Source organism: Papaver somniferum, chromosome 9, assembly GCF_003573695.1.
Source record: "Papaver somniferum cultivar HN1 chromosome 9, ASM357369v1, whole genome shotgun sequence".
Classification (NCBI taxonomy): domain Eukaryota; kingdom Viridiplantae; phylum Streptophyta; class Magnoliopsida; order Ranunculales; family Papaveraceae; genus Papaver; species Papaver somniferum.
In genome coordinates, this window is record NC_039366.1 from 183392211 (window position 1) to 183408297 (window position 16087).

General features: G+C 38.5%; 1 protein-coding gene and 1 pseudogene across 1 annotated transcript; both read right to left on the reverse strand.

Moving 5' to 3' along the window:
* Window positions 1–358: 358 nt before the first annotated feature.
* Window positions 359–458, reverse strand: LOC113314531 (annotated as a pseudogene).
* A 12456-nt stretch (window positions 459–12914) lies between these two features.
* LOC113312958 (protein DWARF 53-LIKE-like) lies at window positions 12915–15781 on the reverse strand. Its single transcript, XM_026561691.1, has 4 exons — window positions 15735–15781; window positions 14822–14966; window positions 14720–14767; window positions 12915–14615 (listed from the first exon to the last, which is right to left on the reverse strand). Exons 1-4 carry the CDS (start codon window positions 15779–15781, stop codon window positions 12915–12917), a joined length of 1941 nt encoding a protein of 646 aa, XP_026417476.1.
* Window positions 15782–16087: the final 306 nt, after the last annotated feature.

The window sequence follows — 16087 nt, forward strand, 5'->3', positions numbered from 1 at the left end:
CTTTGAAAGCACTGTTAAATCCGACTAGGACTACTCGTCCGTCGTGTATTAAGTTAGCTGACACAGAAGCAACTTATGAATTAAAACCTGGGACTCTACAGATGCTCCCAATATTTTTAGGGAAAGAAAATGAAAACCCCTATTTTCATATTAGGGATTTTGAGGAAATTTGTAGTACTCTACGAATTAGAAACCTAGATGATGATGCTCTGAAACTTAGGTTATTCCCCTTTTCCTTAAAAGATAAATCCAAATCATGGTTGTATAGTTTGCCTCCTGAGTCAATTGAAACCTATGACCAACTTACATCTGCCTTTTCACAGAAATTTTTTCCCGAGGAATAAAATATCGTCTATTAGGACGCAAATATGTACTTTTTCTCAACAAGAGGGAGAATCCCTGTATAGGCATTTGGAAAGGTTCAATGACTTGATATCCCAATGTCCTCAACATGGTATAGAAAATGTTAGGCTAGTTCAAATCCTTTATGAGGGTTTAGATTATTCGACAACAACCATGGTTGAATCCTTGTGCACTGGTGGGTTTGAAAACCAAATTGTTGACGCGGGGAATTTTTGAATGACATCGCCGATAAAACCCAACAATGGGAAATAGTCAATAGGGTATAAGAAGGCTATGAGTCAGATGCCAGAATTGCTGCTATAGCAAAGAGGTTAGAAGCTTTGGAATTGGGTCACACTAGTGGTAGAGGGGAGCCTATTCGGGAAGGCCAGAATAATGAAGAGCAAGCCAATGCTCTTTATAATAACACTAGATTCGAGAACCGTCAGAGGTTTGATCCATACTCAGAAACCTACAACCCTGGTTGGAGAAACCATCCTAATTTCTCATGGTCTAAGGGCCAGAGTCAAGAACAGTCTAGTAATTCTCAACTTCCCCCAGGTTTTGTTTATAATAAGAACTCTTCAGGTCAAGCCCAAATCCAGAACCCTTTTGAGAATAGACTAACTAGCGTGGAGTAATCTCTTAGTATATTACAAAAGAACCAGGCTAGTTTTCAAGAGGAAACCAATCATAATTTTATAAACACTAACAAGGCTATTGCTAAGTTAGATCTTCAAATTGGCCAAATGGCTAAAATTATAAGTGAGAGATATAATGAGAGTTTTCCTAGTCAGACACAACCTAATCCTAGAGGAGTTCATTAAATAGGAGGAAGATCATCTGATCATGTGAATGCAATCAAAACCCTTAGGAGTGGTAGAGTTATAGATAACAAGGTAACCGTGCCTGATAGTGAGCATACTGTAGTTCACCCCTCAGGACCATCCATAGCTGAAGAGACTGATAAAGTTTCTAATGATGCCGATTCGGTTCCTGAGAGGCCCTATTTTATGCCTAGAGCCCCATTTCCCCAGCTACTAGCACCAACAAAGAGTGAATCCAACTTTAATGACATAATGGAGGTTTTTAAGAAAGTTACCATAAACCTTCCATTACTAGAAGCAATTAGGCAACTACCAACTTATGCCAAGTTCCTTAAGGATATGTGTACCCGAAAGCGAAAGCTTAGTGTCCCTAAAAAATCCTTTTTAGCTAGTCATGTAAGTTCGATCATTCAGAGCACCACAACTCCTAAGTACAAAGACCCAGGTTCCCCTACCATTGCTTGAACAATAGGAGAACACCGGGTAGAAAAAGCTTTACTTGACTTAGGAGCCAGTGTGAATTTACTACCATACCATGTCTACTTAAATCTAGGACTTGGTGAACTGAAACCTACCAAGATAACACTCCAGTTAGCTGATAGGTCTGTCAAAATTCCTCGTGGTGTGATAGAGGATGTTATTATTGAGGTCGACAAGTTTATTTATCCTGTGGATTTCGTGGTCCTAGATACTCAATCTGTCCCTGACCCAGAGAACCAAATACCTGTGATTTTAGGTCGCCCATTCTTAGCTACGTCTAATGCAATTATAAACTGTCGAAATGGTATCATGAATCTATCTTTTGGTAATATGACTATTGAGATGAATATTTTTAATGTCAATAAGCTACATTCTGAGCTAGATGACACATTCACTGAAGAAGTGGACATGATAGGAACCTTAGTTCCGGATTCCTTACCAAACACCATATCGGAAGATCCATTATAGAGTTGTCTAGCCCATTTTAGCATGGATCTCGACAATGATAGCAACATTAAACAAGTAAATGCTCTGTTGGATTCTGTTCCTCTGTTAGATACTGATCACTAGAAAGGTAAGTTTGAACCATTACTAGTTTCTGAATCTACCTTAACCCCTTGTTTAGAAGAAGCTCTTGATTTTAAGGACTGGGGAGATCCGGAAAATCAAGCAATAATTAGAGGTTTGTCAGAGGGTAGTGAAAACCCTAAGTTTGGGGGTAGTGATGATTCTTGTGATTTTCAATTATCCAGAGTTCCTAACTTGGGACTCGATCCTAGTGAGGTATTCCCTGAGTCTATTCAGACTCCACAACCTGATCCTCATGATACTGTCCAAGAGTAAAATGATAACTTATAGACCCGTTTTTCTGATGAATCTATTTGTCGAGACACTCATATGAAGCCCAAGAGGGTGCACCAGATAAATCTAGTTGTCTTGCGAGAAACTTTGAATCAGTTTGTGCTCTATCTGCTCATTCTTCTGATTTTGAGCATTTGTCTCATATTAGTGGCAGTTTTATTTGGTTTTGTTGACCCGCAGTTGTCTCGATTATTGATATACGATTTGAAATGTAACTAGCCATTTTGTGGTACTTATGTCCGGCTGAAGACTTTAAACTTAGCACTTCTTGGGTGGTAACCCATTCTCATGCAACCAGGTAATATCTTTCCTTAACTCTTTTGCTTCAAATGGTAACATTTTTTCCTTGTTCATGCTTTTAATTTTATCTTTAGAACATTGAGGAAAATGTTAGATTTAAGTTTGGGGGTACGGGAGAAACTTTTTAGTTGCATTATAAATAAACTCCAGAGCCTAGAAATTTATGCATGTTGAGGATATCTCTAACCAATCTAAGTGGATGGAAGCATTTTGGTTTTAGGAGTTAAGGGACCAATCTGACTAGATGGAAACATCTAGAAGAGTCTATTCACAAAAGCACAGAGCTCAGGTGTTAGAAATAACATGATAGTTTCGCCATATCTCGTTGAGTCCTTTTCACTTCTGTTTTTATTTTTCATTTTAAACTATGTTTGTCTAAGTGATTAGGTGGGGCTCACGATTCAAGTTGTTACCATGAGACCAATCGGAATAAATATTAACACTTGGATAGCAATATGTGTGTGTTCTCCCTGTCTCCGTCGCCTAAACAAGCGTGGAATGCAGAACCCGAGGGAACTATCATGTAATCTGCTGACAAGAAGCATGCGCTTGGATTAAAAAGACCTATTCATGACGTTAAAAAAAAAAGATCGAAAAAGATCGAAAAATTGTTCTATGTAGTCAACCACTGGTTCCCTTGTATATGCCAGTTTGTTGATCTAGATTTAGGTTATCGACCACTGGTTCCCTTGTATATGCCAGATGTGTTGATATTAGTTAGACCAGTATCTCAATCCATTAGGATAGGTTCATTTTGGCAGTGGCCTTCAGACAGATATGAGAAACATTGTTCACTTAGTCAACATCAAAACCATCTATGTTTTTCTATATCCATCTCTTAATCTATCCATGTGTTTAGTTTGACTCCGAATATGATGTCCATTGTGAAACTATCTTAGTAGAGCTCTGTCACTTATATATGAATTTTAGTACACTTGAGTGCAAACTCGTGTACATCAATTGGAATTTCGCATCAGGGTACTTCCTCTTGTAATCAATAAGTATGCCAACCAAGGAGGTTCTTTAGTGCCTTCCAAGGTTCTGCCTAGATAGCTAGGGTCTGGAGTAAAGATTTTGTGGGTATATCTCTAGTAAGCCTTCCCGAGACTATAACTCGGCCACTAGGGCCACCTAGGGGTTTAAAGGCTTATTGCATACGCTAAATGCAATCTACGATGCCTGCAAAAGTGAGTTAGGATTTTATTTTGTAGTTTTGATTTGCTCGGGACTAGCAAATAATAAGTTTGGGGGTATTTGATAGACGCATTTATGTGTCTAATATAGCTCAATTGTATATAGTGTTAGTGCTCGATTTTGTACTTATTTGCTTATTTTATTTATTTGTAGGGGTTTTTAGAAGAATAAAATTTTGAGGCGAAATTGGCTGAAAATGCGGCGTTTGGACCTCCGTTGATAGAGTACCGGAAGCACCCCGGAAATACCCCGGAGCAACCCCGGAAAAGTGCGGAAAATGTCCCAGAAAAATCACTATACGGACCCTCGATTTTTGATAAGGGGTAACCTAATCACTAAGGGGTAACCTATTTCCAGGCAGCTGCTAAAGGGAGAACAGTACAGGATAGGGGGAGGTCACCTTCTTCACGTTTCAAATAGGAAATTGGCGGGAAAAACAGCGTTCTCGCTGATGAAGTTTGGAATGAATTCTGAAGAGTTTTCAGGGAGATTAAACACTGGAAATTGGTTGGGATTAACTTTATATGGCCTAAGAAGATCATTAGAAGCAATTGGACCGATCAACTTGGGCTAGAATAGCCGGAAATTGGAATCAAAGTCAAATAAGGAAACACGGCTTCATGGGTTAAAAATTGGTTATTAAAAGAGATTTAAGGAAAGTAAACTATCAAAACAGGATATATTCTACCTAAGGAAGAGTTTTATACCATTGGGAGAGCTCGAAAACGTGTGAAACAAATTTGGGAAGCGATTATTGCCGTAACTGCCAAGAAAGAAAAAGGGAAATTTGAGGCGATTTGGGAGAGATTCAAGGGGCCTGTTATGTATAAATAGGAATCCTAGGGTCAATAGAGAAGGTTATAAGAGTTTGGAGGAGTTTGAAGAGCCACAGAGCTAAGAAGATCGAGTTGCAGAAAGTTACAGAAACTGTCGAGTTTCCTGCTGCTGCTGAAGAACAAGTGTTGCATATAAGAATAAAGTCTCAAATTTGCAAAACTGCAACAGCTTCCCTTTGTAACAGAACAATAAACCACAGACCTTCATCCTCCGTCACCAATTCTTTTCTGTAACGGAGTAACAGCAACTTCGCAACAGGAACTGCTGTTGCGATTTTTCTGTTGCATTGTTTACTTCTTTTAATCAACTTTTGGAGCTTTAAACATGTATTTTGAGCAAGTGATTAATATGAGAATCTAAACCCCTTAGCCAAGGCAACGGAGGAAGCCATTGTTTCATGAAAATTGGTATAATTCTATTTTATTTATTTATTGCAATTATTTTATATGATTATTTGCATAGAACTTCAAAGAATAATGATTTTTATTGAGTTGTTATGAATTATTTTGATGGAGCATGCTTGGTTTTAAAACTTTTGATGTTTCATGCTTGGTGATTACATCTATTACTTCAAAAATCTATTAGAGGCAAAATATTAGATCACTTTAAAAGAAAGAATTGCATGAATATTGATTGGTCATTGTGGAATCCTGAGTCTTGGTATTTTCTTATATCTTTGAAACAATTTTATTCAATTTTCGAAAATCCTTCACAAGTTCGAGTTTGAACGATACTCTACTTACTACAATCTACAATCACATCATCCATGTGAAGAGGATCCGGGCTATATGGATTGGTATAACCAAATTTCTCATCCCTTCATTATAAATAAGGAGAGTCAGAAGATAGCTCATAAGGGGAAGGCCAAGGCAATCAAGATCACCAACAAGTCTACTTCCGAAGATGTAGTCAACGCTTTCAAGATAATGGTAAGAATGACTTCACTTTATACTATTTTCATATATTAGTTATGGTAAAAATGTCTTCAACCTCACCGGTTATAAGTTGTTGGCAAATGAAAAAATAAATTGCCGCGGGTAGGGAGATGTTGAAAAAAATGAAGGCCAAACTTGGTTGCAAAACACCATTGACCGTGGAAGAACAAAAACACATCTACAACAAGTGGGGTGCAATCATCAACAAAGGACAAGGACCCGAGGAACCCGCACAAAGGCCTACCACTAATAGGTCTCGACAAGTGGTGAAGGTACAAGTGGAGATGGTGCTACCGACCAACACGGTAATAGGGCGTTGGAATATGAAGACCAAGGTGGAAGAAGAGGTGGTCGTGGAACTAAGAAGAGGGGTCGTGGTTAAGTGCCCTTTAATTTTTCCAAGTTCCTTTTAATGTTTTCTTAACTTTTATGTACACTTTTATGGTGCCTCAAACACCTTGCCTTTTAGGTGCTGAACTTTGTTTTTAATGGTGCTGGGATTGTGTTATGGACACCTTGAATTTCATGTTTTAATCAATATCCTGTAATTTGTGGAATTATAAACTTTACCTGGAATTTATAAAGTTCGCCAGGTTCGGCGCATATCGGGAATTACAGGATAAGCCGAACCTGACAAAAAACTCTGATTTTTTGTCAGGTTCGGCTTATAACATTATTTCACTGTAAGCCGAACCTGACAACAAAAAAATAATGGATTTTTTTTGTCAGGTTAGGCTTATCCTGTAACTAATGATACAAGCCGAACCATCTCATGTGTTCATGGTTCCATTTTTTTGTCAGGTTCGGCTTATCCTGTATTGTTAGTTACACGCCGAATATTAATATGATTCGGCTTAGATATGCGAACTAATATGCGCCGAACCTATTAGAAGTTTAAAAATCTTAAATGCTAGCCGTTACTTAAACAAATTCGTCTTATGTTCTAACCTTCTTATGAGCCGAACATTGTCCTACAGGTTCGATTTATTCGGTAGTATTAGTGTTGCGCCGAACCTATAATTACGACAGTTTATTCGTTAGTAATATTAATGATATGCCCTTCATTTGCAAGGTTTTGCATAATATACCCTTTTCATTCATGAACGAAAATGGTACTTCTTCGAATACTAATATGATTCGGCTTAGATATGCAAATTAATATGCGCCGAACCTATTAGAAGTTTCAAAATTTGAAATTATAGCCGTTACATAAACAAATTCGGCTTATGTTCTAACCTTATTATGAGCCGAACATTGTCTTTATTTGCACAAGAATCTATGAATGACTCTTGTTTGAAATATATATCCGTTGGAACCCGTAATATATATATATACATACATGAGTAGGATGTATCTTCAGAGCATATACCTAAAAAAATGGCACCCCCAACTCATGAGTTTACTTTATAAGAAGATTTGTCTCTTTGCACTAATTACATAGCATACTATCCAAAGAAGGGTGAAGAACGACGAGTGAAGGGTTTGATGAGTATGTACTACTTAATTAAAATTCATGAAGCCTTCAGCACCGAAACGGGTAATCCTCACAACCGGGATAGTGTGGCCTTGTTTTGCCGAATTGAAACTATTAAAAAAACGATCAAAGACTTTATAGCTTTAGTTCGGATTGTGAGTCTATATCGTCTCAAGGGTGAAACAAACTCTGAGATTGAAGATCGAGCTCTAGAGGAATGGCGAAGATGGAAATGAAAGAATTTCGAATACAAAGATCACTACTACATTCTTAGAAGGTTTCTCATTACCCGTTTTGAATATTAGTAGAATTCGACTAGAAATTTATTGTCAGGCTATTATGTAACGGGTGTGTAATCTACATTTTCAATGAATTTGAAAAGTCTATTTGGAATGATATAATAATTATTGTGTTCATGAATCATGTAAGGTTCGGCTTATCCTGTAATTCACGTTATGCGCCGAACCTGGCAAAAACTCTGATTTTGTTGTTGTCAGGTTCGACGCATAACCGGAATTACAGGATAAGCCGAACCTGACAAAAAAACTCTGTGTTTATTTGTTGTCAGGTTCGGCTTTCATTGAAATAATGTTATAAGCCGAACCTGACAAAAAACCAGAGTTTTTTTGTCAGGTTCGGCTTATCCTGTAACTAACGATACAAGCCGAACCATCTCCTGTGTTCATGGTTCCAGATTCTAGAAAACAACACATTCCATAACCAAAAAGTAAATCATTCAACTATTTCGTTTTGATGGGTACATGTAACTGAAATCTAGTCAAAATATCATCCTCATCATTCACGAAAATGAAAAGACAAAAAATACGCGGATAAATCCATGAATTTTTTTTATGGAGATCCTAAACGAATTGCATCCTCTTCACTGACCTCTTTCTCATCCTCTTTACTGACCTCTTGCTTATTATCCTCATAACTTGAAAACGTAATTACTTGTCCACTTGGGGGCTGCATATTCAAAGAAATCCAAAGATCCATTTCCATCGCATAATTTGCACACCAATCCATCGCATAATTATTTTCAAATCCAGGCCAAAATGCTTCACTCATCAAGGGTGGTAATGGGCAACCGGGTCTAAGTTTGAGGACGATAAAATGACAATTTTGAACAAATCCAATAACAAGTCTTCTATCTTTTACACCATCATGGCAAGGTCTTGTTGGAGGCGCGTAAGTAAAACTACTACCCGTCCACCCGAAACAATGTACGACGCAATCGAATGCCTCCGCTATTAAAAACCCACAAATAGGCATCATCATCCAATGTTCTTGGGTGATTATAAAATCCCCATGTAGACGACGTTCGAATGCAATGTATTCTGCTGCCACCCCTGCATATCCTCTTGGACTCCTCTCATCATTGTCTTGTAGAAATCTTTGTTTCGGCGTAGCGTTTGTAACAATCGTTGCCTAATATAGTTGACTTCATTTTCATGGGGCACCGGATTGTTCCCTTCCTTAAAAGGACCAAGTTGTTCCGCCGCGACGTAATATCCACAATTTCCATCACCATTTACGTGGTCCATTGTTACAATATGCTCATGAATTATCGGCGATAGATCTTCCAAGTAGTTATCGTATATAAAATTGATAGGCCTCAAATAGTTACCGGACTTATCTCTTCTTGGCCCTCTCATCCTACCAATTTCATGTACGGTCCTTTTCTCCTTTATGTTAGTTTGTGAAGGATACATCTTACTCTTGCCCTTGACATCCTTTTTAATATCCTTTGCTTGTGACGGAAAATCATTCTCATCGACCTCTTTGTTACTTGTTTCCGATTTTTGAATACTTGGACGACCACGTTTTTTTGGAACTTTCACTACTTCCTCCTTCATCACCTTCTCAATTTCCTTCTTTGCCTTCTCATATCTTGCATCATGGAAGTCAACGCCGTATGGATCCCTATGAGTAGCCAATAGTTCCTTGTTGGCTTGTCTAGTTTGAAAATTATTCATTTTTTTACTCTTTCTACCTTTCGGTTCACTCTTCTCCGGTTCCAAAATATTTTCTTGGGTGAAAGGATACATAACCGGCATCATGTTGTCCCAAAATATTTGTTTTTGAGCTCGAACATCTTCCTATACATCTCCGCCAACTTTTTCCCATTTGTCGTGTCCCAAATTTCTAGATCATCCTCGTCGTCTTCGGTTGGGAGAGGATCGAAGCTTAATTGTTTCCAAAAATGATCAATATCCTCAAATGGTATAATACCATCCTTGTTCCGAAGTATGTCGTGGCGGCATGGAAGTCCCATAGATGTTTTCATTTTAGAAACACATTCTTCCTCCAAGTTGGCGCCTAACTTCTCAATCAAATCTACTTCTTTCATCAATTTGTCAATGCATAGATGAGAGACTCTATGACTTAATCCTCATATCCATTTACTATTATAATTCTTGTGTTTGAACATACGGTTATGCTCGAAAGACTCTTTAATTCTCACAACATCACTTTTGAAATATTCATCAATTGAGTTAAATACCGTGGCAAACGTGTCAACACATCCAAAAACGTTCTTCTTCAACCGATAATGAGCCGACTCTACCGTACTTATGGCTTGGTTGTCGAAGTGTTTGTGTCGATTTGTGAAACAAGACACAAACCTTTCTTTATTAGGTTCCAACACATCTTTCAGCAAGTAAGTAATGACGTCAGGGTAGTCGGTCCTCCAATAGTTAATAAGCATTTTTACATTTTATTCGTAAACATCCTCAGTGATTGACCATACCAAAGCGTCCCATTCGCCTTGGAAATAATCCCACAACATTTCATTATGTTCATGTTTTTCCAAGAATTCCTTCCTTTTCTTTACTCGTGTCTCCACCGGTAGTTTAGCAATATTCTCTAATTCTTTCATCTTAAGTGGTTGAATTAACAGTTGGCATTTTTTCCTAACATTGCACCATATATGAAACGTACAAAGAAAGTTGAATGCTTCCGGAAATACCTTGTTAATAGCATACATCAACGATGAATATTGATCGGAAACGAACACTTTAGAAAGAGAACCCTCCGGGAAGATCAACTTCAATTGTTCTAACCCCCAAACATAACTTTCTTTCTTTTCGTTTTTCAAGAAACAAAAATCCACGGTGAACGGTGCCTTTGTCGACGTATGCCCCACAATGTTCAACAACGACATCTCATATTTGTTAGTCTTATACGTGCAATCCAATATAAGAACTTGTGGGAAGCATAGAGTCAATTGGACGCATTCCGGGTGGGCAAGAAAAAGGTGTGTGACTTGACCAAACTCATCCAAATTCTTTTGGCAAGTATAGCTATGCTTCACCCCTAACCACATCACTTGTTGCATCACCATCCTACCTTGAAAATTGAGTCTTCTAATCTTATTTATTGCATTGTAGATAGTTTGCATAGTCGACTTGTTATTCTTGTCGCCCGCCTTCAATTTACTAAGAATCCTAGACGGTGGAAAACGTGCTTGTGTCATTTTATCCACTTCTAGAATCTCGTTGGGTTTGAGTCGCGCTACTTTTGCATGTCCATGAAGATCACATGGACGTGGGTGGTTATGACGACAATCCATTTCTTTATTCATAACCCAATATTCATCATCTTCGTTCAAAGACTTATTCTTGTTCTTGAGGTTGAAAACGATCTTGAAAGGGAACCTTGTTTTCTTCGTCTTTATCCTATTCTTTCTCCCGGTCTTCCCAACATATACAAAAACCTTTTTAACCTTTCTATCGCCGGTTCCATTTCGCTCACAAATCAATTCAAACCGATTCCCTCGGCTTTGTCGTCCTTCAACTAGTACGCAATTTATCTTCATCGCGTGTTCCTCAGCCCAAGCCACTGCTTCGGGTTTAGTTTTCCATCTTTACATTCATTCAAACACAAATAATTTGTATGAAAAACTTCGAAATATTCCTACAACATTAAGGTAAATACCAAGTTCTTACATACCAAATCATTTTGGAAGTGATCCTTGGTATCCTCGTGAATTATCTCTAATGGAACTGGTTGATTTTCCATGGTTACAGGTCCTTCAAGCACGATCTACAAAGAATATCACAAGGTAAATACTAGAAAAGGAATATAATAGCAATGTTTGGCTCATTCGACAATCATATTCTGTGTCGCACCATTAACATTTACAGGTTTCGGCTGGTACGACATTCTCAATATGTGCCGAACCAAGAACAAAATTTTAACCCAACAAATAACAATTTAATGTTCGGCTCATACGATAATAATATTATGTGACAAACCTAAACATTAAGAGGTTTCGGCTTATACGAAGTTCTCAATATATGCCGAACCAACAACATTACTTTAACCCAAAAATTTACAAATTCATGTTCGGCTTATACAGTTTTGAATATATAAGCCGAACCTGTAATAATTTTTATTCCGGGATGTTAAGGATGTTGTTCGGCTTATACGAAGTTCTCAACATATGCCAAACCAATAATATTACTTTAACCCAAAAATTTACAAATTCATGTTCGGCTTATACGATTTTGAATATATAAGTCGAACCTGTAATAATTTTTATTCCGGGCTGTTCAGGATGTTGTTCGTCTTACTATGAAACTTTCATATAAGCCGAACTACTATCTAGCAAAAGGGTTGGAATTGAAAATTATAGGTTCGGCGCATTTGAAAGGAGATTCAGTGAGCCGAACCGTTAATCATTTGGGTTGAAAGTGGAAAATATAGGTTCGGCGCATGATGTAACCACATTCAATGAGCCGAACCGTTCATCATTTGGTTGATTCGGCTCGTAGATGTCAGCCGAACCGGATCCTGGTTCGCCGAGCCATGCAGCAAAAATCCAAACTTTTTATAATTTGGAGCTATATAAGTGAGATTGAGCATAAGATAGAAGTGTACCTGTGTATTAGAAGCATTGGGTTCCTCATATATGTACTCGTCAACCGGATTTGGCTCATACAAATCATCATTTTGAGTTTGTGTTTGAGCTTGAGTTTGTGTAAAATCATTCTCATAACCTAAGAAATAAGCCATTTGGGAATCATTGTTGTAGTTGATATGTATTTTCCTAGGTTTTTTAGATGAATTATGACCCTCCTCATCCTCCATCGAATCAAGAATTAAAATTTTCTCACTTTCTCCTTCTTTTTCTCTCCTTCTTAACCAAAACTTTGATTTTTTTTCCCCAAATTTTTTCATCTAAACAACCTTATAATTCTGAAAATTATCTTAATCACTAATCAAAAAATTTAATCACTAATCCAGATTATTAACACTAATACATAAAGGGCAGATTTATCATTATAAAAAAATTTGGTTAAGGGGCTTTCTCATTTTGTTATTTAACATCCCCTTTTGAAATAGTGGAGTATGCCTTGAAAGTTTTTGGTATGCCCAAAAACAGCTTTCTTGGAAAATTTGAGCATTCATTTACTATTCAACCCACTGGTCTTAGTGGCTGGGTATTTTTAGAAAAGTTGGGCCCAAACTTCAAATAAGCATGAAAAAAAAATTAAAGCATCACTTGTTTCCTGAAGAGATGGTATAAGGGAAAAATTCGAACTATGGGATTAAACAGGTTAAAGCTGAAATTACAGACTCTAATTTACTACATTAATACTATATTTTTTATACATGGCACTTGCAAGAATTCCATCACTGTAGAATGATTTTTGCAGGAAGTTAAAATTCCGATGCTTGATCCTGCATTGGAAGCCCTTCACAACTAACAAGTTTCAAAACTGTACCAGCTCCAACACTATACATTTCTCGAGCTTCCGCAAAGGTATTGCCAAGAACATGCTCAACCCAATTGTCCAATGCGTTTCTGCTGTCGCAAAACCATGCAGCTGCCAGTATTTGCTCCATTGCTTGTGAATCAACTTCCAAGAAACCCTCATTCCCAATTTTGTTCTTATACCGTTCGTCCATTTTTATCAGTATGTCACTGGCAAGGGAATCCAAGTCGAACGGCTCAAACACCACACATTCATCCACTAGGTTAGTTAAATTATCCAGAGAAGCCAAAGTAGAATCTTTTGAAGTCGCTTCGACGGGTAAGTTCAAGTCCAAACACTTATTGGACGTTTTCTGAATTCGTTTAGCTGTTTCCATGGTTTCAATCAGCTTCCTCTTGTTCAAAAATGCTGGAGTAGCACTGGCGTTTCTCGAAGACACGAATACATTGGACTTATTACGTAACGCGGTGGTGCAGTACTCAGGGTCATTTCTGATCAGTATCTGCATTTGCCAGCTTTGGGCTGCTAGCATCTTTTCCTCGGAGACAGAATTGTTGATACTAATCTCTCGTCCACGAGAGTCAATAAATTTGCCTGTCTGGATAGCATGGACTAGGCAATTATGCATCCCGGTATCGGCCTTATCGACATTTTCGAGAAAAACTACTGACAGTGGATTCTTCCTTATCTCTGAATAGATGTAGTCAACTATAAAACTCCCTCTGAAACTTGTGTCGAAACCATTCATCTTTTTGGAACGAAAGATTGAATTCGGTGGAGAGATCCCGTCAGGACAAGCTAAATCCACACATATTACACTTTCTCTGCTGCCGAATAGCATCTCTGCAAGGGCAATAGCAAGTTTCTTTTTGGTAACCATGTCAGACCCGTGGAAACTCAACCATATATCACCTTTCACGCTTGCCCTGAGGCGCCGTTCCTTTCCTGATCTGCAGAGAGCTACAGTATGGCTCACCGCATATACTGCTTCATCTTGTCGGCCAACCTTTTCTTTAAGAGATTTCCAGAATAGCTTGAAATCTGTCGAATCAAACTGCACAACTGAATTAGGCCCAGTGCAGGAAGAAAATTGAAGCTGCTGGGGACTGAGAGGTTTTTCTTTGACCTCATCAACTTCTTCATTATCTTGACTAGTGGGATGGTTTGGGTCCTGGACAAACGAGTAGAGTATTCCGAGACCTAAATCTGTTGTAACCGATGCAGCGGAGCAAGGAGACCCGTGACCATCAAGTACAACAGATAGAGAGTAAGCAGGATTCGCCTCACACTTTGAAGGTTTTTGGTGCAGTGTGTCTGGAGAACTCTCGCTTTTATCTCTAGAATCAACGGGAATTGACAAGGTTACACCCTGTGCTGATGTCTTAGGCTGCAACTTCGCCAGTGCACTATCACATACACTTTCAATTGGTGATGCATCTATCACAGTGTTAGCATGATTATCAACTCTTTCTTTCCGCTCTGGCGCAACTGGAAAACCCATAATGCAAGGAAATGCTTGTGATCCTACTTGAGTAACATCTCTTTCCACGGGTGAGCTGTTGTGGTGGAGACATTGGCAGATATCGTTCCATTTCTTTTGCAGCACTGCAACTTTAGCATGTAATTCTGTTTTATCATCTTTGGCCTGCAGAAGAGAAACGCATCACAATGTTTACATTATGAGGAAATATTTACTTTAAGAGTCTAAGCGTACCATTTTCTGAGCAGTGCAGAGACGGAGATACATACCTTAGCCAAATCCAGCCCATTGTTTGTGTCGCCTTCAGTGGACTGCAGCTACGCAGGCAAGCTTGCTTGGTGCTGATCTGACTGTGAATTGGCACGTCCCACCGTCAGAACAGCAGCAACTTCTTGCTCACATTTATCACTGCACAGTTTGCAGCGAGAAAAAGGTCCGTATGTGCTTCCCGGTGGAGCCGCCAGGTTGGGCGGTGTGGAAAAGTACCCGCCTAGTGGTACAAATGACTCCATCAAGCTGCAAGTATATCATGAGCACAGACTATGAGATCTTAAAATTACTGTATTAGAAGTTTAACCCTCAAGGGATTAAGGTGAAACTCTAGAATCATTTAGCATGCCATCTCTATATTCTTTTAGTACCCCATAAAGCTTACAAAAGAAGGGAAATTATCAAGTTTTAAGTTTTCGAAAGCTTCTTTTAGTCGACGCTAATTTTTGTTTATTCACCTCCAAAGCAAAGGAAAGAAAAGAAGCCGAGAAAGGAGCCGGCACCGAAAGGATTGCATATTCCTAAAGGCAAAGAACTGTTGTTGCCAGCAAAGAAGAACAGAATGCTTTGGGGCGAGGCTCCAGATAAGTCTTCCATCTTATTTGGTTATAAAGATTCTTGGGCCGCAAAAGTCTGCCAGACAAGGGTATGTTTTTTCTTGTTTTTCTTAGCATTCAAATTTCAACTGATTGTGATCCATTTTGTTTGTTTATTTGAGTTCACCAATATGTGTTAATATTTGTGTATATTTGTGTTTTTTAGGACCATGCAAGATGCACAAAATTGCTCAAGTGTCAAAGGGATAAACATTGGCCATTAAGTAAGGAATGTGCTTTGGTTCGAGATCTAATAGTAAGTACAAGATTAGGGCCCGGAATCCTCAATTGCCAAACGGAGTACGATAGTGTTGTGGTCTCTGCCTTCAGAGAACGATATTGGCTTGAAACCGGTACATTTCATCTTCCGTTTGGAGAGATGACAATAACAACGGACGATGTGAAGCAAATTACTGACCTTGAAGTTGAAGGACAATCAGTATTTGAAGGTTTCAACAACAACATGGCTTGGTCTGACCTTTACGCTCTTCTTGAAGAAACACTTGGGTGGGGGAAAGATGAAACCGAGATGGAGTTTAAGTTGGCTGGTGGTTATGACCCAAAGGAACCACACAAACTAAAAAACCCGTTGAAGAAGCTATTGTTGAAGAATCTGAGGAAAAAGTTCAAAGGAACTTTCAAGAGGGAAAAGGCAGATGAGGTGATTGATCGAATAACAACTAAGCGTACAGCCACAACTTACTTGTTGTATTCTCTTGGGACCGTATTCTTTCCCAACAACTCGGGAAATCGGGTGAATGTTCATTATCT

Bases quoted from the DNA above. Each gene is read 5' to 3' on its own strand.
- LOC113312958 (XM_026561691.1), bottom strand. From the start codon at position 15,781: ATGTTGTTGTTGAAACCTTCAAATACTGATTGTCCTTCAACTTCAAG. The intron at 14,967-15,734 runs GTCAGTAATTTG...ATATACTTGCAG, and splicing joins GATTGTCCTTCAACTTCAAG to CTTGATGGAGTCATTTGTAC. The intron at 14,768-14,821 runs GTGGGACGTGCC...TTGCCTGCGTAG, and splicing joins AAGTTGCTGCTGTTCTGACG to CTGCAGTCCACTGAAGGCGA.